The following is a 23735-nucleotide window of genomic DNA, read 5'->3' as shown; positions in this document are numbered from 1 at the left end:
CTCAAGAGTGTTTCCCAGTTCACATACCTTGATTAACAGATGCCCAAATAGGAACATTTTATAAACCAATTCGGACAGAGTACATATTCCAAATAAATGGCCTAAATTTCCAGAAGTAAGTGGAAGAATGAGAAAACCTAGTGGTAAGCAAAAAGAGACATCACTTCTTATTTTAGAGAATAGGAACCTCAGTCAACTGCATGCTGCTTATTTCATTAAGTAACAGGAGATAACACATACCTTCCTGGTTTTGCTTAATTTCATTATGGAACTGTCAACTCAAAATCTAGTTGGTCAAGCATCAGCTTCCAGTCTCTTAAATTCTCTTTTAAATTAAATGTCGGATATAGAAAATAATCTCACCAAATGACAAATGTATATTTTTATGTCTACTTTATAGTTTTACACATCAAAATGTGAAGAATCTTGCATTCATATAAACTGACAGTCCATTCACATAAACTAATGTTTATAACTATAGAAAAACAAATTAAGGCAAAGAAGAATAGAATGAAGATTATTTAAGCACATGGCTCTATTTAGCTGTTGCCTCTAGATAATGCTGTAACCTGAGTATATAGAAATATACATACTGCCTGAATACACACTTAATAGAAGATGATCCCTTCACTATAGGTTTATACAAATAGACACGATGACTTTTCTCGCAAATTAAATGATTCTCTAAATTCAATGGTACAACTAGTTATCTTCTTGAGTGAGCAGCAAAAGCGTTCAGACCAAGGCACAAGTTTCACAGATGAAAAGCTAGTATCCAGAAATAAAAACTTTGATATCTGGGGTAGCATCTGTCTCTCAATATGTTTTCTAGGCTTCTTTCTGCCTTATGATATATGCTGCAGATCATGCTGCTTCTTTTAAAAGCCAGTTGCCGTGTCTATGTGTGCAAGCCTCAGAGAAGAGTTTTGTAAAGAACAGAGCACTATGTTCCAGAAGACATGATTAAACTCCCAAAACATAAGGAACTGAAATAATCAGAGACGAAGATATCAGTAGCTAACACAGCGTATATGCAAGGGAAGAAGCTCACCATCTTTGTAGGCATATACGTTGCTGATAGAGCTGCTCAAATGAACATATTCTGTGTGGTCTATTCCAGTTACAGAAAGTCAAGATGCTTTAGTTTGAGGCAATCATAGACTAGCGAATGCCTTGATGTAGCATAGTCACCAATGTTAACGCACAAAATTATCATGCATTACCACCCCATCAATAGGTATGAGAACCAATGCATGGAGAATTTAAGTGGCTTGCTGAAAAGACACAGGTGAGGCAAGGTTTCCTCATATGTGAGTGACATATGACTATCAGGTGGCGATGGTTTCTTAGACCTTGAAGTGGTACGCCCACCTACAAGCCTACAGCAACAAGCAAATGTGAAAACAGGACAAAACTGACATCTGCACAAGAATCCACTGTTTGCAGTTTTACTAATACTGGGAAAGGGAGATTCACAGCTCTGCCATGGCTGCTTCATAACCTCTGTCTGCCTCTCAAGCTGAGCTCTTGGCTGCCTTTGGTACCCAGCCATAAGCCCACTGCGTCTTTCTTTCATGCCTTCCTTTCTGTTTATCGCAACTACTGGTCACCGCAGTGGTGAATATCTTTCAAAGAGAAGAGTGTAAAGCTGGGTCACACAGCCTTGCCCAGTCTCCTCTAGATGATTACCTGGACAATCTGTCTACATAAACTTGTGTCTTGTGTCACAAAAAACTGTCGTCAATGGGGTCTACTGAGTTTTTTGTGCCTAGAATTTTTAACAAAATATTCCCTGCTCTCAGGCTAGGAAAAAGAAGGGGGGCAAGAAGTGCAGATTTCAAAACTGAAAAACAAACATGACATCTAACATGGCCAAAATAAAACCTCTGTAGCCCAATAGAGGCCGTTCTATTTTTGTAGTGAAGGACTGAGGAATAAGCTAGTGAAAAATGTTAAGATGCTAAATATAAAACATATATAATGCCAAAAGTCCCAAGTGGAAGTAGAAAAGTACGAATGTTGCTGACAAGTAATCTTTAAATAATCTCATTTCAAATCACATTATGCATCAAGCTGCTTGACACCTGTGAGAAAATATTTACTGCTAAACTAGTAAAAGGAAAATAAGCCTTAGCAAGATATTATGTTTATTACGTTCCAAACATTTCAAAATACGTCCTACAAGGATTTTTGATTATTTTAAATTACAAGGACTGGTGGGGAGCACTAACACAAAGGGTGTTTCTTACGGCTGATGTGTTTGCCATAGATTATCTATGGCCTTGCTGACTACTCATTTTTCATCATAAGCTTGAAAGTACAAAGGTATATCCTCAGTCACTGGGCAAATAATTTGTTGGTGAATGCTATACATATAGTTAGATACATGTACATGTATATAGAGGAATATATAGAGAAAAATCTGGTCTGTGAAATGACTTCATGCACAATTGAAAAATGCAGGAAAACTGGAGGAATCCTCCAAAGCAGATCAGCAAAAATGATTAGAGTATTAGAATTTATGGCCTGCTTGCAAAAGGTCAAAGTGAATAGGTTCTTATTTGTTCTAAAAAGTGAAAGACGAACAGGGCCCGAGTCAAGATCCCCTAATGTAGAAACAAGAGTATTGCGTGAGACAAATAATGTTTATATTTTCCAGTTTGGGCAAGACAGCCTACCTCACTCTCCATACACAAAACCATTAAGTTCACCTGTTTTAATTTGCTATTACCCCCCTGCTTCTGCAACAAAGATGCAATCAATTGTTTTCATTGGTCACTGGAGCAAGAAGAAGAAGGAAAATTAATTTGCAGACTCTCTGTACTGAAAAGATTTTAAGGACATTTAGACAAAGATTTGTCTTTTATGATCTAGATGAATTTGTTCTGACTCCCCAGAAAGCACTGGGCTAGAACTGGTGGATTTCTGGCAATCAATCTGGGCTTTACATTTCATGCTCTCTGGCAATAGAGAGCAGGTATTTTTACAATCAAAGGTAGATCTGAACTCCGTAGGAAGTCATTCCTCTGAAAGTAAAACATTTTAAATTGGCTCTTCAAAATTCAAGTAGGATGATTATTTTGTGTGGAAGTTTTTCCAATTAATTTTCATAAAACAGGCCAGCATGTGGCTGCCGCCTGAACAGAGCAGCTGTTAGTATTTAATACTTGTGTATTCCTTTGTTTTCTGCGGAACTGTGTGCATATGTTTGGCCATTAGCACATTCTGGGGAAAAAAACCCACACTAAAAAGCTCTGTCATTTAGCATCCTTTATATAGCAAAAATTATACACCTTCATATGCTTCAGTAAAAATAACTCTGTGTGACTGCACATGAATTTATCCCATTATATGACTGATTACATATTGGGTCCAGAGCAACAATAAGTGTGGATAAAAATAAACATTATAAAATATAATTAAAATATGAAAAAAACATATGAAATAGCTCTTACTTGCTCTGTCTCATCTTTCACTTTCCTTTTTGGCTTTCCTAGAACTTTACCTGCTCTGACCCGGCCATCTCTGTGATTTCTCTGTGCAGAAATGCCACAGCGCAGCCCTTGTTACAAACTAGATGAGAGCAGCCAGGAATGACTGCTCAAGGGACCAGGATCAAGAGATCAGTCACCTTCCATCTGATAGCTCTCCATACATGAAAGGCTTCCTTTGAAAAATAGGCAGGGAAAACAGAAAGCTTGTGAGAGGAAGGAGTAGCTGATTCTGGAGTAAAGTTCACTGCAACAAACGGAGGTTATTCTTCTAATTGTTATTACTGTAACGCTCTTTAACCAGAGGAAAGGGTCAAAAGACTCATTTCAGTGTCCTTGGAATACTTCAAAGAGGCTGATTGAGCCTGGTTATTTTTTTTTACCAGGATATGTATGCATACTCCTTGTCTATTGACAGGACAAATCATTTCAACAGTCATTTCATGTGTGTGTCCTTAGGCAGGGTTTAGCCCTTAAAACAACAATGCATATTAATAGGAAAATGTGGAGAGCCAGCTCTGAAGATTAGCTTCGCTTTGTAGTATTGCTTAGTTGCTGCACTGTATGGAAAATGCATGATGATAACAGATGTAGAGCTCACCACTCATAAATATTTAAGTGATAAGACACAAAAGGCAGGCACCTTCATTGCTGCAAAACTCAGAGGTAGAGTCCGAAGCACAAAGCCCAAGAACAAGTGCCTTCAGCTACTTAAAAAGTACATTTCCTTAGAAATGTACTTGTGAACTTAATAATTCTTTTCTTACCAAATACAATATATTCAAAAAGGGAAGATACTCACATTTATGTATTCACTAGCCATTTATTGGCAGTCACCAACACACATAAGACCCCTCTGACAGCTGGTGTGGAAAAGATGGCTATACCCTGGATTCTGACACCCCTTCATAACCAACAGTGGGACCACACCTGATATTTAACTAGAATAGCAAATCCTCAAAAGGAATTCAAAATTACAGAAGCGGATTCTGCAGGTTTGTGCCTGAGATTGAAAAAGTGTGGGAGATGTCTTCATGATTTTAACTAGTATTTTCAACACTTTATATACATACACAGTCACACTTTCTGAAACACAGAGGAAAAAAGTTAATTCCATTCTGAAGGATTTTACTTCTCTCTACTTAAACGTGCAGTGACTCTAACTTAATTGCTGATGATCAAATATTCTAAGTCCACTGCTGAAATTTCATCTCCATCTTAAAAAGTAAATTGTACCAGGCTTCTTGAGGTGTTCCAGGACAGAGGCAGAGTTTTGGAACAAGACAGGTAAAAAGAAACCCAGCAAAATCAGATTTAGGGCACTCTGAGACAGAAGCAAGAGGTTAGATTGCCTCATCCAGACACAGTGGAGAAGGGCCCTGGGACAAGTGGGACCTAATTTACAGAGTATGAAAATGATATTAAAGAAAATATGAATATAGGTCTGTTCTTGTTTTTAACTCTTTTCTCTCTGATGCCTTCGATAAATCAATACGCTTTTCTGTAATAATTTATTCCCTGCTACTTCAACTTTTGCTGTTCTCTGTAGGTCATGGAGTTTATAGTAGGGCTAAATTCCAATTAGACTTACAGAGGAAAAACACCAATGAAAACCAATTTTTGACTCAGGGACCAGTATGTGAAGACGATTACTTGCAGGACTTCTCCCTGTCAGAAGCACAAAGACAGGGCAGAAACTTAGGAAGCTCGTCAAAGGGAAGAGCAATTGAATCTTCTTATGGATCCTCTGAGAACTCAGCATAGAGAAGGCTAACTCCTACCTCCAAGTACTATTTCTGAGGAGCAGCGAAGAGCCAAGTCCTTTGTGAAACACCTACTCCGTTTCTCCAAAGCTAGACTCCTATTTCCCAGCCCCTGTGTTTGAATACTAGTGTAGCAGGGCTGTGTGCTCTCTGCAAGTTTTTGGCCCCATGCACAAGGAGCTAGAATTCTTTGAGATCTTCTTTCTAGCACCCAGTTGCTCCAGACCTTGCTGAGGGCTGGCACTGATAATCTGTTTTCTGTAACAAATGCTTTTATAACTCTCCGGTAGCTAGCTATTCATTTTGAAGCTCAAGATGTGAATAGCTAAATCAACTCTCTGGAAACACAGCTATAAATCTGTGGAAAAAATTGGCAGAATGAAACTGCATTTCAACTGCTCAAGTAGAGAAGTAACACATTTAAACACCAGTAATGAAGCAGTATGACATCTGCAGTTTGACTTCAACAGCTGAGCAGCAGCAGTTTTATAGTGCCTATGTTGTTGTGAACTGCACTGGAACCGCATTTTCCTGCAGAACTGGATCTGAAATCAGCGGGGCTGTAAGTCTCCCTGCCTGCCCTGTAACGGCAGATGAGGTCTTGTGATGGGTTACAGTTAGTTTGATTCACATGAAGGATGTGGTACCTCTGATTCAGCCTGCTAAAAATGGCCAGGGGAGTGAGGAAACTACAGTGAACAGAGCTACATGGATGACTTGTACTTGCTAATCAAAGCTTGTATTTACTTCCCAGCCTACCAGCCCTCTAATGTCTTTCTTGCTTGTGGTTTTTTTTTTTTTTTTTAATTCCTGGTAGCATACTATCATCAGCACGATAGGCACTCATCAGCCAACAATTTCAGCAGAGGGGCCAGTCGGTGGCCAGCTTTCCCCTTGCTTCACAGCTCACTGCAGTGCAGTATTGAATAACCCATGCTACTGTGGCCTATGTTACCTCTCTCTTATGAAAACAGATTGAGGTGACTGGTTTGTAATTACTCAAGGACAATGAAATTCCTGATGGTGAGCAAGAATTGTACTTTTAATAAATTACCTGGCCTAAAATTTCCAAGACCTTTACTCTGGTTTCCTAGAAGTTGTTAGCTAGCTCAAGAGAGCCTGTACCTTTGCTCTTCCCTTTGACAAGCTTGCACACACCTGGAACAGAGACCAAAGGTGGTGAAACTGCAACCTGCAACTTCTTTTTAGCAAGGCTACTTGAATTTGTGGAGACCAAATTTCACAAATAACCTGCAAACACATGGGAGAACACGTCATTCCCCGTTCATGCTGTCCTGACTTCCTACAAGCCCTTGAGGATTTCTAGGCTGTGTAGATGATGCTGTTTTGGAGATGTGCATTGTAACAGAAGGCATGTTCTCTTTAAACACCCCTCTGCGTATCCAGCTCTGCTCAGTTAAGACAGAGGGGTGGGAATTGGCCAAAGGGCCCAACTCACACCTGACAGGTTTCAGAAGCCTCCTGGCATTAGACAATCCTTGCCTTTCATAAAGTGTTTTCTCCAGAGGTGTTTGGTACAGAGTATTTCCCAAGGTGGTGGTAGTGATTCCCATAAGACACATACAGCAATATTGCTAATTGATTCACAGGAAGACAGATGTTTTTCTTGACAGGGAAGAGGTGTTGCTACTAAAAGTAGAGCGTGGTCCCATGCTTTTTTATGCTAGCAAGATAGGGCGAGGGGGGAAGTCTGATCCTTAAATGTTCGCAAGAGCAGCTGTAGCACCGTCCTAGCCGAGAGGAAGCAAGACCAGGTTGTAGGCAATAGCCTTTGTCTCCACCCAAATTTAAGTGCAGCAAAGAAAACCTCTTCTTGCAAAGGAGGGTGAAAACAACTTCGGTGTATTTTCAGTACCCTGTACGTGACCATTTTGGGTTGGAATGGATACATTTATGCAGGTGTACTTTCTCATCCATCCTGTGCTTGGAAACACCTGTCAGACTACCCTGTATCTGAACCAAACTTTCAAAACACTGATATTTGCTGTCAGCTTCATGGGCAAGTTCACATTGCTGCTGATGGAGGTCGGTGCCAAGAGTTAGGGAGTAAATTTCTAGAAACCCTACAGTTCCCACACTTGCACTGGGGAAATTGCAAAGTCACCATTGTACAAATGAGAAATTTCAGTCTCTATGCTAGTGACCTCGGCCACTGACTAAAATTACTTAAAAAAAAATAAAAAAATCACTTCCCTGAAAAGGGAAAGCTGCATTATCAGAGGAGGACTTCATTACTTCACATACAAGGCCCGGCTGCGGCCCCAGCTCCCGCTAGAAAACCCCGCTGGGTTTCGGGAGAGGCCTCAGGGCTGCGGGCTGCCCGCCTGGCGGGAGGGGGGCTGCCCGGCACCCAGCCGGCCGCGCTGCGCCCACCGGCGCGGCGAGGGGAGGCGCGGGGAAGCCACGCCGAGGGAAGAAAACCGAAGCGGGACAAAACAAGCAAGCTCCGCACACAAATTCCCTCCAAGCCGGGCATCAGCGCGCGCCTGCCTGCCTGCCTCTCGCCGAGCCTTCCCCGGCGCCAGAGGGACGGCGTCCCCAGGCAGAGGACGAAGAAAGGCACCTTAGGGCTGCGGGGGGAAGTAAACCCGGCGCCGCCACCGCCGGAGCCGCCCCGCGGCCGTTACACCCCCGGCCCCTCAGCCGGCGGCCGCGCCGCCCGCCCCCGCGCATGCGCGGCCCCCTCGGCGCCTGCGCGCTGGGGAGCGAGGCGGGCGCCGCTGCTTTTGGAGGGCTTGCGGGCGCGAGGCGGCTGCCGCGTCGCCGCAGCGCGGGCGGGCGGAGCACGGCCCGGCGGCGGGCACCGCGTTCGCGCCTCCGCCGGCACCGGGCGCCCCCGACTCCTCCCTCGGGGCACGCCGAGGAGGCACCGAGCCGGCCGGGAAGGGGCGGCGGGCGGGTACATAGGTAGGTAGGTAGGGGAGAGGAGAGCAGAGCAAAGCAAAGCAGAGCAGAGCCGAGCCGGCTGGGTCCCGCTGCCTCCTCATCGTCATGGCCGGCTCGGAGCAGCCGCCGCCACGGCGGGAGGACGGGGACGCGCCGCTGCCCATCGAGGACGCGGAGCTGGCGCTGGCCGGCATCAACATGCTGCTGAACAACGGCTTCCGCGAGTCCGACCAGCTCTTCAAGAAATACAGGTAGCCCCGGCCGCCCCTCCGCCGGCCGCTCCCCGGGCGGCCCCCTCCGCCCACCGGCGCCGGCCCGGCCTCCCCGCACCTGTCCCCGTCACCCACCTGCGCGGCCGCGCCGGCCCCGCTCTCCCCTCCGGCGGCCTCCCCAGGGTGGCGGCGCCTTCCCCTCCGGCCCGGCGGGCGGGCGGCGGGGCCGTGAGGCGCGCCGGGCCCCGCGCCCTGGGCAGGGGGGCTCGGCGCGGGCAGCCTCGCCCCGCCCGGCTCCCGGAGCGGGGAGGGCTGGCGCCCCCGGTTGCCGCCTCAGCCGGCGCTGTCGTGAGGGGGAGGGGGGGGCACGCGCGATTCGCCCTCGTGGCCGGGGGGCGCGAGGGTGCGGATCCGCTCCGCGGGGCCCCCGCGGGGCTGCAGGGCGGCGCGGCGGCGGGGTGCTGCTGGGGAAGGCGGCTGGTGCCCGCCGCCCCGGGGAAGGGGTGGGGAAGGGCTGGGCAGGGCCGGCCGGTCCCTCGGTAAGTGCTGGCGGCGGTGAGCGGGTAAGCACACACGTGCGGCTGAAGACGTTTCCTGGGGGTTTTCGCTCCGGCGCTCGTATGCGGTCTGATGCTGGTTTCACCCGGCAAAAACGGCTACCGACAAAAGGTCCTTGAATGTTGCTGTGATTATCTTCTGGCTGCGAAGATTATCTTCGTAATCCCTACCTACATCGTGTCTAGCTTTGTTAAGTGGTCATCCGGTGGGAATGGCATTAACACAACTGTGTAAGTCAGTCTTAAAGAAGAGCCGATACCTGTCCTTTTTGTCTGAGGGCTAATGCATTCCGTGCAAGCTTGAGCTGCTGTAGTTCCGCATACCTTCTAAATAATTAATATCGACTGTACTGCTGTTGTCTGTATGATTAAAAAAGACTTTGATTGACTTAAAATAGCATTTCATAGCGATGGTGTACTTATGTACTTAAATCTTATTTACAAAAAGGATGTTTGGAGGTAGAGTGGGGGAGTGAGACAAATTAAGAAAACTCCCCGTAATAGTAACGGAATAATAACTTCACTGTGTACCTGCCACAGTCTAATATTAAACATGTCATGCTGTCTCTAGTATGTACTGCTGTGTTACATATGCAGTACTGTTGTGTAGAATTAATTGAAATATTGCAGGTGACAGGTAAGGCCCCGATTCTGCGTTCCTCACATGCATAACATGCAGCTCGCATTCATATGAAGTTGCGCTATATGAGTTACTTATTTCTTGAGTCCGTTGGAGTCATCAGTTGTTCTAGGTATCTAGGGAACCTGTTGGTTTTGGTTGTTTGTTTAGAGTTGCGTGTGGTTTTTTTTTTAAGATGCCAGATAAGGAACACTTGATGAGGTTTCCTCCCCTCCGTTTTTTGTTGTGTTGTGCCATTGCTTTCTGTCAGTAGTGTGAATCTGGAAGTAGTCTAGGAATTCTAAATATGTGATGCTTCTTATATTGTATAGTAATGCTAGGGAGTAAAATTGTTAAGATTCCTGTTTTCAAAATGCAGTTTAATCCTCCTTTGAAAGGGTGAGTAATGATATCTTTTGCAAATTGCTCTCCTGATTATCTAGAAGGTTTATTACTAAGGATTTCTTAAATGCAGAAACTGATCTGTCTTTTTTCCAGGTGCGGGCTTTTCTTTGTTTGATTTTTATCAAGAGGTGACTTTAAGTTCAGTGTACTGTTTGATCTTGGATTTGTAAACACTACCTGCAAGGAGTAAACAGGAATTCCTTCATTAGATTAAGTGGTTTTATGATTCATAAATTGAAAATTGCTGCCTTAGTTTCTAAATGACTGTGAAAAATCTCCAGCCCTGTCTACCTCATCCCAAAATTCGTATCAGGGTTCCTCTTGCTGTGAACTAGTAGACCTTTATTAAATTGTATTAGAGGTAGGAGAGAAGATACAGCAAAGTATGCTCAACTTCCTATAAATTTGGATTTTGAAGACACGTGCAGTAAGGTTGACTTTTTTCCCCCCAATGGTTTTTGGTTCTATACTTGTCTTGGATGCGTTCTTCCTACACGGACTTAGGTAGTGCCATTATACGTTTCTTTGCGTACAGCCTTAAATGAGTATATTTTTGTTGATGTATGCTTGAAATTATGAAGTAGAGCCCATCCTAAATGGGACTGGTAAGCAGAAGGAGCAGCTTTTGGAAGCTCTCCATAATGTAATATGGATGCTTGTAATTTGCAGCACTAGAGCTGAAAGATGTCTGATGAAATGCAGCTTTTTGAACTTGATGCGAGTGTGTGTTGTCTGTATTTCGAGTGACCTTTCTTATAGAAAGTGTTAGTTCTAGACTACTGCCTATGCAGGTAGTTCAGCTCTTTTTCAAAAGCTTAACAGTTATCAGATGAATCCTAGAAGTAAGGAGAGGAATGGAATTTTTTTTTCTTATGGAAACCGTTTAAGAACCTACAAGAATATTTGGAAACTCAATAGTTCAGCAAAACTTCAGTTTCATTAAGCACATCATTTAAACTAGTTTCTTAGAAACTACTGGTTTTTGCCTCTGCTTGTTGTTGCTTATTATTCCTTTAATTTTTTCTTCATTTGTCACCTGAAGAATCTTGTGAAATATTAATTCAAATCAATGCTGCTGTCTTTATGGGACAGTAGACAACCTTAATGAGCCTAAGGACAGCTGTCATTCCAAAGCAGGCTGGATCTGTTTCTTTCTTTGCTATTCTGCATTTTTGCAGCTTCCAGAAAGCTGGCTGATGAGCCCAAAATCAGTTATATTTGAAAACTGGTCATAATGCAGTCCTTGAGGAAAGCAGCGTTGAAATGGCAGCTGTGCTTCATATGTATAACTGTAACAGTAAAGTCTTGCCTTTGAAGAGTGACTTTGAAGTCATTGGCTATAGAACCATTGTTTCTGTGTTGGGCGTGGGAGCGTAATAGTTTGTCTTTTGGTGTTTAGAGCTCATATATATCTATTTAGAATCCGAAGAAGTCAGATGAATGTGTCTGTTGTGTGTCGGATACAACATGTCATTGGAACTGCGTTGAATATCACTGTGAAGCAGTTAATGATTTGTGAGGTGTAGTATGTGACTTGTTTTGTTTTAAATTATACTTGAGGGAAGATACCAGGGTTTAAAAAATCATCTGCAAGTAGCATTGACATCTGCATATGCTTTTTGTGATTTTTTTTTTTTAAGAAGTCTAGATCTTCCACCTGCTAGTGATGACAACCTTCTGAACCTCAATCAAATACCAATGGATATGGTATTTTCATAGATCTACAACAGACAGCACCACCGTTTTTAATGCTTGTAGCTGTGTCAGGTCACCACAGTGCTAACTCATATTTGAAACTGTCAGGTATCAATCTTTCTGTTCAGCTTGAACAATGCGGACGCCATCCCAGTTCTCATCGCTCTAAACTTTTGAGTACCTGTGAAAGCTGCAAGAGATGTGGAGGTTAACCAAGGACATAGGCATTGGAGATGGAGCCCACGATCAGCCTGTGGGATGGTATCATTTTGGTGAACCACCCTGACACTATCAAGAAAGCTGGAATTGGAGTGTTCTTTTTCCCCTTATAGCTTTATGGATTGCTAAACGTTTAAGAAAAAAAGAAACTGTCAAAAGACCTTTGTTTTTGCTGATTCTTCACTTTTTAAGAACATTTGCAATTCAAAAATGATTTTAAAACTTCCTCCAGCTAAGAGGAGAGAAGACAGTGTCAAATATAAGCAGGAGCTTTTTTGCTGAATGTTGACTCACAACATAAAGCATAAGATCAGGGATATTATCTTAAAAGAAATCCAGCAGTCTTCTGTCTCCTACCAGGGAAACATTTGACTCTTTGTGTGAATGGCTCTTACTTCTGAGAAGACTTGGTAAAGTTTTCAACTTTCATATGAATGAAAAGAGAAATGGTATAAGATGGCTAAGTAAAATGTATGTAATAAGGTCATCTCCAAGGAAGAAAATGAAGATGTTGAAGAGGAAACGTGATTCTAAGACAGGATATGTAAAGATTTAAAAAATGGGGTCAGTGTAGGAAAACATGCTGTACAACCTGCTAGGGTAAAGCAGAACATGAAGAAGAATGGAAAGTTGGAGCAAATGGGAAAGTGAGAAAAAAGTTTGGTACGCTTACTTTAAAAACCTGAAATTTTTGAAGTTATGACATCTTACAGTATACGTATTAACAGACATACAAACTTCGGTAATGGACCAGAAATTCCATTGTGGGTAGGTGTTTGAACCTAATATTACCAATTTAAAATGGTGTCTGTGGCTCAAAATATTTTTGACCCAAATACAAGTTGAGACAAGGTGACGTTAAGCCAGCATTGATCAGCAGGTAGATTATGGCCCATGTATAGGCAGTGTGACTGCTGTTGAAATTCTTGTTTATGGAGCTCAGCAAAGGAACCTTAAGAACAAAAAATTAGGTGATTTAGTAGAGGTTTTGGTAGCTTCTCTAAAGATAAGGACAGCAGGGTGGGAACCGGCATAAGTCAGTTGGGGGAAGGATGATGGCATCTTGACTGGCAGCGTCAGAATCAGTCATAGGTGCCCTGGTAGCAACCCTCTGTGCTTTTGTTTATTGCATTCTGTTAGATGGATGTATAGAAAGGAGGGTTATATACAAGGGAAGTGATTTTTAGCAGCAATATTCTAAATGTGTAATAAAGATGTATCTCAGTGAGGTCAGATTTCATTGCTAAAGGCTAGGCAGAGCACATTATAGTAATAGTGATGCACGTAAAAGCAGCATCAGTTTTCCAGTTATGTGGGTAGGTTAGAAAAATTTTAGGTCTTCTACAGTTTAAATCTTCAAGACCTGGGTACATAGAGATGGTGACATTGAATGTGACATTTAGTTTTGTGGACTTCTTTTGGCGACACTTGTCTCTGTCATGAAGTGGTAAAAAGGGCAGAGGGAGGTTGAGGATCCATTTGGCATACGGAGCAAAATCTGATGGCTAGAAATCCATGGGAAGATGACGGAAAGCTAAACAAAAATCTGAGTTTATAACTTGGAAGTTAGAAGTCAGATTTGGTGGAGGTTGCAGAAGCGGTGTGATAGTAAGCAGATCTTATTTTAAAACTGAAGAAATTAACTTTGTGAAAGACACAGATATTGTAAAGACTTTTCGCTCTTGCTAGTGCACCCATTCTTTGATCTACTATTTCTAATAAATTGTTTCAGGCTATTGTAATGGGATCGATATATTTTTGTGTTAATATACTTCAGGAGCTCAGAGATACTAAGAAGTTATATGATGTCAGTTAATCTGCTGTAATTTGTCCTGGAAAGTAATTTCAGTCAGGTTAGTTGAACCTACAGTGAAAAAGATTTTGCAAAAGTCCATCATTCTTATGGATTAAGAGTGTGCAATTGTACAGTTAGTGCAAATCAGTTGATATGTTATACCTAGCTTGTCTCTCAGCTTTGTAACTACTTTTCAAAGTAAAGGTGCAATTTAAAATGCTTCTCATAATTCCCAGTGTTTTGATGTTCTTGTGCATCTAAACTTAACAGCCTGAAGTTAGAGCAAAACACTCCCCTGTTAATTTGTGTAAGGACAAAACAAATCAGCTAAAAACTTGATGGGACAGAGCTACAGAATTAGTCTTTTTATACTTCTCTTTTGATTGTGTATTTCTAGAGAAAACAGAAGTGTATGCCAAGAGCTCGTTTAACAATTAAAACAAAATTGGGCTGATTATGAAACATAAACTAAACCTAGATCTGACATTTGCAGTTCTCAATGCGTGTCTTAATGCTGTAATGCTTTCACGACACATTGCCTTAGCTTTTCGTATACCAATATTGGATGAGATGTGTACTTGTATAAAGATCTGTCTTATGTTTGTAGTCTCACAAATAATTTTTAGAATGTGTTCTGGAATAATCTGTGACCAAAGGATTTGTATGTTTTTGCAGTACATTCCTTACCTTTTATATAGGTTATATGTATTTCTGCTTGTTTTAAAATACTCAGTAGCTGCTTCTATATATATCTGTGAACTTACATGAATTCTTAATTTTTTATTATGCTTTACTCTCCCACTTTGGAGGAAAACAATTTGTTTTGTTTCAACGTGAGCACCACTATCAGTATGATGACTGGAATTCTTAGTGGGCTGTGGTTAAAGTAACAGTGCCTAGAAAAGTGGGGGGGAAACGTTGGCAGGCTAATTACATTACTTAAATTTAAACCTGAGCTAGGCTGTAGTACCTTTAGAAGCTGATATATTTGGAAGTGAAATACTACCATGGAAATGGATGCAGAAAAAAGAAAATACCGATAAATAATTGACTTTTCTTGTGATATGCTTCAGTTCTGGTGTATTTTTTAGTGGTAAAATTGGGCTGTATTATCTCAGCCTTATTAAACCGAGGCTTAAAACTCCTGAATGCTATCATCATGTGTGAAAATGGGCCATGGCAAACACCTTCTTCTGAAAGTGAATTAACATCTTAAAGATATGCCGTGAAATGAGGTGAATTAGTCAGGGTTTATTGGGGGAAGCAATGTCTCGTATAACACCAGTTTATATACCTGGAAAAAAGGTCTGCTTCAGTGCTCTTAAGCTTATGACTTAAGTTTAGTTATACATACCAACTTTATTGATATGTACAACCATTTACTGTGGTATCTTGTAGAAATGGTGTTAACAGGACACTTTTTTTATAATAAAGATCTCTTCTGAGTCCTAGTTTGATAGGTGAGGTGCAAGCAGTATTTTACAAAACATGTCTGGAGACTGGATTTTTTCTTCATCTTTGAGCTAATTAAAAGTCTTGAGATTTTTCTTTCCTTAATGGAGGTTATTGCTTCAAAGTGGCGAGGACAACTTGGGTAGTGCAGTGTCCCAGTGTTCATTTGTATTCAGTTCCGTAACTCCTTGTCAACATCAATATGGCCATTGGTTTGCTATTAGTATTTTCTCAAGTGTTGCCTCATTTGTTTGTATCTTAACAACTTTTTGGAATCTGTCAAAAGATGTAAAATTATGTCTGATACTGAAGGTCACTTACAAGGAGTTTGAGCCAAGGGTTATTTTCATGGAATTGTGCTTTTCTTAGAAACTTACTGTCATCATTAGTCATGCCTTAGTGTTTACTGGGACAGTACTGTGCCATTGCAAACCTTTTTCCTAGCTCTCAAGGAAAAGATAACCCTAAACTGTTGAAGAATTTATCGGTCAACATGATATTCACAAAGATTGAGCACTAAATGTGGTTGTTGTTGTTTAAAATGGAGTTTAAACGCTGAAATTACCTTAGCAAACGCTGCAACTATAGTCTCTACCCAATGACTATGTAGCAAGCGTTCCTTATTTTGTTTAGTGATGACACAAACTGTGTGAGGAGCGCCTGCAGTCAAGTTTTCATGTTTTCATTGCCAAACATCATGGTCTCAACAGAAGCATCTCCCAGACAGTATAATATTATGCATCATGTTTTCTTGCTTCAGGCTCATTATGGGCTACAGCCCATATGTGCTGTAATGACAATGCTTTTTATAGATTGAGTGACTGAAAATTAAAAAGGACTAATCTGCAACATTTTACCTCTTGTATTACAGCTAGTGATAATTTCAGATTAGAGTGATATGGCTCTCAAATTTTTTTTGTTGTATCATTTTTAATCATAGTGGAAGAATTGTAAACGGTGAGCTGTGAGTGTCAAAGTTCAAGTGGGAAGCAGTTTTGAAAGATGAATATTTCGGGAAAAACTTGTCAGTTTACTTGGACAAATATATGTTAAAATACTTTGACAAATTTTCATTGCTTGCAGTAAGTGCTTTGATATCTTTTGTAATCTTGGAAGAACAGTTGGCTCTCAACTGTAACTAGCTGCCTCATTTTTTAACATAGTATTAAAATTTACCAAAAAAGAAATATAAAGGCTTTAAATATGTACATTTAAATGTTGATACCTTCACACATATATATGTGCACCTTAAGAACAGGTTCTTAAAGTCCAGAAGAGAAGAGAAAACCAAATTTTACAAAATGTTTGAATAGTATGCCCAAATTAGCGTATATATTGAGCTGCTGAAACAGCATATATATGCTATTTGATTCTCAGCTATGTTCCTGTTTATTCACATTTAGTGGTTTCACTGCCAAACATGGCCATTATTCAAGTTGCTCTGTTTGAAAATGTATTTCCATAAAATATGGTACAGGGAATCACTTTGCCTCTAAAGCTGTTGTATTTTTTTTTTTTTTAATTAAGCTTCAGTAACTATTTCTACAACTGGGGGATCTTTTTTATAAATTCATAGAAAATGAAAAGTAGTCTAGAACTTGAAATGTTTTCATGTGCAACACTTTTACTATTTATTCTATAATTCCACAATATTTAATTTGCATTTATGTTTTGCTGATAAAACTCCTGTCTTTCTTGCCAAGTCCTAAGGAATGCCTGGATGCTACTTTCTTCTGAGAGCCAAGTGCATATGTTGCTAAGCTTATTTGATTTGCTTACGCACATTTTGGAGGGGAAAAAAACCATCTCAAAATCTTGATTATGTTGTGCAAAGTTTTAGTAAGAGTGTAATAGTTATCAATTTTACGAGTAGACTTTTTGCAGGCGTTCAGATGCTCAAATTTTAGTTATTCCATTAAAATAATTTCTTTGGATCCATTCCTGGTAGTGAAGTAAAATTTCCAGTGTGGAGGGAAACTTAATATTCAAGAAACGTGTTCTAAGACTCTTACTGAACAGTGCAAGCCTAATGAACTATTTCTTGTATCATGCATTTTTATTTTTCTGGTTATATTTAAAGACTGTTGTGGTTGACTTCTTTTAATTCACTCTAATAAACAGTCTTACTCCGATAATTTTCTGTTCTGAATGGACTTCAGTATGAAAGATAGATTATCTGGAGATGCCTACCTGCTTGCATCCCCAGAACTTCTTTCTCTCTGTGCATATGTAGATAGAAGAAGGTTCAAAAATGAAACATTTGATTTATGTTTGTGCTTCCTTGAAAGTATGATGTAAGTGCAACTTTGTACATAAGCATATAAATGTAAACATTTCTTGTTCTGATCTATTCTGCAGTTTTAGATCCATTGGGTGTTGATAATGCAGTAAGTGTGACCTTGAAACGTATGGTGGAGGTTGTGCGCTGTGGAATATAAGACTGGCTGCTGAATGGGTCCCACATACCTCATGGGTTGAAAAGTGGATGGTGAGAGAGCCGTGTGCCCTCTGCAGCAAGAGTTCATGCCGAAAGTGCTAGCAGCAGCAAGTATAACTTGTGTAGCTCATTGCTGCTGCTCTGTGTAACACACCTATTGGTAGGGAATGGTCCAGGTGCTGAATAGCAGAGGCATTTACTGACAGCTGTTCTTGTTGGCCTGCCAACAAAGGGGAAAATACCTAACCTATTTCTTTTTTTAAAAAATGTGGCAAGTTATGTTTATCTTGCATTTATATGTATATCAAGAATTGAGCAATGTATATAAAAAGGGAAGGTTTTTCAGATCTAACTTGCTTTGTTTGTCTTCCCTGTCTTTCTTCTTGTTCATGTCCTTTTAGATATTTATGCTAAATCAAAAAGTGAGAAGGGAGGGGGATGTTGATGACTACCTTTAAAAAAAATCTCTTGTATTATAATACGGCTTTACATTGGAAATTAGTGTTTTAATAAACAACATACTATTTTCTCCATGTTTTTCAAGTGCTTGACCTATTTTAAAACTCTACTTTAATCTGATGCTTGCCAAATTAAGTTGGAAACAGCCTAAGTACTATACTGTAGTAATATATGTCCCTGTAGCATAAATGTTACCTTTCCTTAAATCCTGGAAGTCAGTGTTTGTATATAATTTTTTTTTCTTCTGAGTGCTGTATGTATTTTATCCTTACTCCAGTAGTGATATTTATACATGGATATATAACCTGGCAGCCCACCGCTGAACCGTGTGGATCAGTGGTACCACTGCGATCCTGAAATTATTTTTTTTTTTAAATGCCTTCTGTGTGACATTACTGGAGTCTCATGGTTTGTTGTGACTACAGTAGTCCTGAAGCTTGAAACCTGTCCCGTATATTACCAAGATTTTGGCCGCCTATGTTTTTTGATCTAGCAGTTGATTTCACCCTTTTGGAATATCCCTGCAAACAGAATAGGTGAAACATTTTAAAACTATTCCACATGGTGTAGTAAGATATGTATTCTGGGCTTGAAACAAAGCAGTTATAAAACCATAAGCCTTGTCAGAACTTTGTTTTTCCAGCAACTTAGTTATGTGGCATATGCATTTTTTTAAATCTGGATAGATTAACTTAAATTCACAGGAGCAGGGAGAAGTGGGAATCTTTTAATAGGACCAGTTAACATTTGTCTGCTAGGTCAAAATTGTAGTGATGGATCATAGAGAAGACTAAAATTAGCAGATTTTTAATTTTCTGTAGCTCTTAAATTTTTTTTGATCTGCACTGAATGTATTTTGATGACAGTGGTTTATCTTAAAAAATACCTACAGCTTAATGCTTGAAAAAAAATTTTTAAAGATACATTTGAGTCTTCGTAAAAATGATGCCGCTTTTGTCTTCCCGTGTTGTCGTGGTTTAACCCCAGCCAGCAACTAAGCACCGCCCAGCCGCTCGCTCACTCCCCCCCGGTGGGATGGGGGAGAGAATCGGAAGAGTAAAAGTGAGAAAACTCACGGGTTGAGATAAAGACAGTTTAATGGGTAAAGCAAAAGCCATGTGCACAAGCAAAGCAAGGAATTCATTCACTACTTCCCATGGGCAGGCAGGTGTTCAGCCATCCTCAGGAAAGCAGGGCTCCATCACGTGTAACGGTTACTTGGAAAGACAAACGCCATCACGCCCAATGTCCCCCCCTTCCTCCTTCTTCCCCCAGCTTATATACTGAGCATGACGTCATATGGTATGGAATAGCCCTTTGGCCAGGCTGGGTCAGCTGTCCTAGCTATGCTCCCTCCCAGCTTCTTAGGCACCTGGCAGAGCATGGGAAGCTGAAAAGTCCTTGACTGGTGTAAACTCTGCTCAGCAAGAACCAAAACATCAGTGTGTTATCAACATTATTCTCATCCTAAATCCAAAACACAGCGCTCTACCAGCTACTAAGAAGAAAACTAACTCTATCCCAGCTGAAACCAGGACACATGTCCATTGTATCTTGCAGTATGATACAACGTTCGTAACTTAATACGAAAACCCAAGATTTATTTACAGATGTATAAATTAAAATCAAGAAATGCAGTATTGATCTTTACAATAGGAAATATGTGCAAATATAGTAACTACATTTTGTTTTCTTTACAGAAACCATAGCCCATTAATGAGTTTTGGAGCCAGTTTTGTCAGTTTTTTGGTGAGTAGATGGGAGCAGAGAGTACACATCTCTTCTCTTGTGGTTAATGTTTGTATGTGCGTACATGCGTTCATACCAGTGGATACTCTTAATTTGCTTCTTTTTATGAGACTTAATTTTTTTCAAAGTTTTAGATTAAATGTAGCTAGAAAATAAGTCATTATGTTATCTAAAACTTGTTTACTGATGTGGTTTAAATAGAAAGTAAAGGTTCTGTGATTCAGCTGCTTAAATGTATGAAATATTTATGTGTTCCATTAAAAGAACCATAATAAAACCCTCTCTTAAGTGAGCAGTAGAGGTATTATTAAAATAATACTCATAAATGCCATTTTCCTGATAGCTTTTGCTATTGAAAATTTCTTTATCCATACTGCCAGATGAAAGTTGTTAATTCAATCCATTCACATGGCTTTCTTTTTGAATATATGAGAACTGAGTATATTGACTGACTAAAGAGTTGTAATGAGCAAGTTAGGTGTGTTAAATGCTTTTCTTCTTTTTTAATGTATTAAAAATTAGAATATCTTATATAAAAACTGAGCAGGTGTATTAGAAAATGTTTGGATCTTGTTTTTTAGGCTGTCCTTATTCTGACTGCTGCTTAATCTTAGATTGCACCAGAAATTATCTAGGGTTATACTCTTTTTAAAGACAGAATTTATTATAATATGCCAGAAATAGATAAGTTGTAGGTGAAATTAATTTGAATTCTCTCTAGTGTCTGTAGACTATGCAGTATGGAAAAATATATTGTTTAGGAAACCTCCTGGGGCATATGCTTGCTTTTAAGTCAGTGGAGAGGAGAAAGGAAAGAGGGAGAATCTCTCAGGCTTGCTTGTTTGAATTGATGCGCTGAACCAATGTAACATCACAGTGCAGCATCAGTGGATCTTGAAAATACCTTGCTTAGCTACTGTTCTAAACATAGCAGCAACACGTTGTGTGCCTGTGTCATTCAGAGCTTTCATTTAATAAAGCATCAAGAAAAGAAGTTACTTGTGCTGAAATTCTTTCTAAATTGGTTCAGCAGTAGTTGGAGCTGGATGCATATTTTTTTTTTTTTCTTCCTAGGAATTGTGGTTATTTTGAAAAATATAATAGCTCTTACTTGTTACTGACTTGGGAGGCCTGTTATTTATGTGGATGAATTCTATAAAAGCAGTATCTGCACAGATGAAATCATGCTTTACATAATAATAATTGAAAATTAATTTATATGAATTTTTCTTCTGCTTAATGTAATGTGACAGCGCATTCAGTTTGACTGCGTATGAAGCTTTGTTAAGACAAGGGGTTAGGACACGGTATGTTCTGATTTGTCTTGAAATTTTGGTAAAGCACACTCAAATCTCTAGTCTGGTGTTTCTCTGTAGAAGTATGTGTACTGATGTGTGTGTGTATTAATAAGTTTGGGTTTTTTAAGTAAGTTTTATTGTCAAGTTTTAATAAACTTACTATCCTATAGCTTCTGTAGAAATAAAAATATTTGATTTTTATCATTCAAATCTGTTTGTTTTTTGGTAGAATGCTATGATGACATTTGAAGAAGAGAAAATGCAGCTGGCATGTGATGACTTAAAGGCTACAGAGAAACTTTGTGAAAGTGAAGAAGCTGGAGTTATAGAAACAATCAAGAATAAAATTAAAAAGAACGTAAGAACATTATTTGTAAAATGTGTAATTGTGTCTGTCCTCTTTGTATTTTGAATAGATGATTTTTGATATATGAAGAGCAGTTGAGATTAATAATAAATTTAGAAATTAAGTCAAATATTTTGCTTGGATTTCCTAAGTCAGGTAGTTCCTCTTCTAAAGCAGCAGGTTATCTTGATGTTAGTAATTATTTTCTTAACACCTTTTCTTAACCTCAAATTAGTGACCTGCTAAAGTTATTTCAGGAAGCTTGTGGCCTGTCTAAATCAGGCTAACTTTAATTCATACATGCTCTAGTAATGTTCAAAAGTTGTGATGTTGAGGCTACATAGTGCTGTGTGCCAGGCGTATTCCTAGGGAATTTTTCTTCCTTTTTTAGATTTTTCATTCTAAATAATGAAGAAAGAATAAAGCCTGCAGATTGAGAACTAGTTAAAGCAGTAGTGTAGAAATGTCCAGTGAGTGGCTTTCCTAGTGTGACATAGCAGATCTATAACAGAGAAAGAAGCCGCCGTTTCTCTTCAATACTTAGTTTACTTGATAAAAAGTATTCAACCTGACATACTTAACTCTCTGCTCTTAAGAGGCACTGTATTTTCCCTGCCACTTGTCATATACCCCTTTCTGTGTTCTTTCTATCTACCATCTTTTAGTCGTGTCTGATGCATTTAGTAATAATTAAATGAAATTTAAATCTGTTCTGAGTATTCATAGAATCTTAAGAAAAATAGCAGATAGCAAATATGTAAGGTTCCCTGTTTATTATGTAGGAGCTTGCTTGATGAGCTAGCAAAGAACTTGTAGCATAGTTTTACACTTCAAAATGCTGTGTTAATTTAGTAGCAATACTACCACTTGCAGTTAATTTTGGATTTTTTAGTTTGTCAGGTTTAAACTGTGTTCTGTAATTCTGTATTATCTTTGTTAACATTTTTCTGTGCTCTGTGTTTGTATATTCCAAACAGGTTGATGGACGGAAATCCACTCTATCCATGATAGATCGTCTACAAAGACAAATAATTGTAGCAGACTGTCAAGTCTACTTGGCTGTGCTCTCATTTGTAAAACAAGAGTTATCAGGTGTGCTGTGGCTTTAAAGTTTAGATATATTTTTTGCATGATATCTTTTTAATAAAGTTTGGTCATAAAGTGGCAAGATGACTTATCAGTCAAGATGATTGTTTTGTAAGAAAGAGTGGAGTTCCATTTGAAACATTCCAAGATTGGTACACTTGCAGAGATATTGTTCTACATTTGTGTAGGTAGTGGTATCATAAAATAAGATGAGTTGGATTGCTACAGATTACAGCTTTCTGCTTTTTTCATACCAATAATCATATTCAATTGATTCTCCTTAGATAGGTTGGAATCCTTTGCATGTTGCCGTAGGCATTTGAGGAGGTGGTACGAAGATAAGTAGCATCTGGGTGATTCGTGTGGCCTGCAAGATAAAAGAGGCTATAAGTCCAGGACACTGGGAAAATCCTGATGTCCTATATGCAGTATGTTCATGACAACTCAGGGAGATGACAAACTAACAGTGAAAGTAATTTTAAATGAAGTGTGTTGAAGATGGAACTGCTGAATCAATTCTTATTCTCTGGTCAACAAAGTGCGTCCTTGCATGCCAAAGAGGTTAATCCTGTCGTGTTGAATACAAACCTCCTAGTCTTGGCTGTAAAGCTGTTTCTAATGTTCTATTGCATTTCTGGATCTCTTTCATAATCTTAAAACATGCCTTCATCCTTGGGTTTATAGAAAATGTGGTCAAGGTCATATACGAAGTGAGTGCATTCCCAGGTTCTTACCAAATCAATGAAGACCAAGAGATGGCAGTCAGACCAGAATGTCAGTGAAAACCCTGCTGATCAGCTGAACGGAATCAGGGAAATAACATTCAGATTATTTAAAATAACACTAAGATCTCTAGTCAAGGACATAATGCTTTCTGTGATGTGCAGGCTTGGTTTCTTCCAAGCCATGGCATCAAGAATGTGTTTGGTTCTAGCTAGCAGAAATTCAGGGGGTATTTCTGCCTGCTGTGTGTGTAGCGCTGCAAAAAGGTTTTCTTACTATTTTTGATGCAGTTCTGGGTTTTTGTTTGTGGGTTTTTTTTCTCCCCCTCTTGAAGCTTTTTTCTTATTTCAGTATATATTCTGCAGCTGCATAACTGGGTTGGAGGCTGTAATTGAGGGTGGTGTCTGTTCCTTTTCTCTCCTGTCTGAGGCTCAGAACTGAAGCGGGTAGCAGAGTGCTGCAGAAAATGCAGTATATTTGGGTTACTCTACTGAATAAAAAACATAACCTGAAATCTAGCTA

The 23735-nt window shown here is 39.9% G+C and overlaps 1 protein-coding gene across 1 annotated transcript in view; it reads left to right on the top strand.

Moving 5' to 3' along the window:
* Positions 1–8040: 8040 nt before the first annotated feature.
* Positions 8041–23735, top strand: part of TTC39C (tetratricopeptide repeat domain 39C) — a 38029-nt gene continuing 22334 nt past the window's right edge. The window contains exons 1-4 of the mRNA XM_087754899.1: positions 8041–8412; positions 19712–19760; positions 21288–21416; positions 22382–22496. Coding sequence (XP_087611025.1) covers positions 8267–8412; positions 19712–19760; positions 21288–21416; positions 22382–22496 — 439 coding nt within the window. The 5' untranslated portion in view covers positions 8041–8266. The remainder of the gene's footprint in view (positions 8413–19711; positions 19761–21287; positions 21417–22381; positions 22497–23735) is intronic.

This window comes from Nipponia nippon, unplaced genomic scaffold (genome assembly GCF_047370975.1).
Source record: "Nipponia nippon isolate SJK-2023a ecotype South Korea unplaced genomic scaffold, ASM4737097v1 scaffold_1, whole genome shotgun sequence".
In the NCBI taxonomy this organism is placed as follows: Eukaryota; Metazoa; Chordata; class Aves; order Pelecaniformes; family Threskiornithidae; genus Nipponia; species Nipponia nippon.
This window is presented reverse-complemented; position numbering and strand designations above follow the sequence as displayed.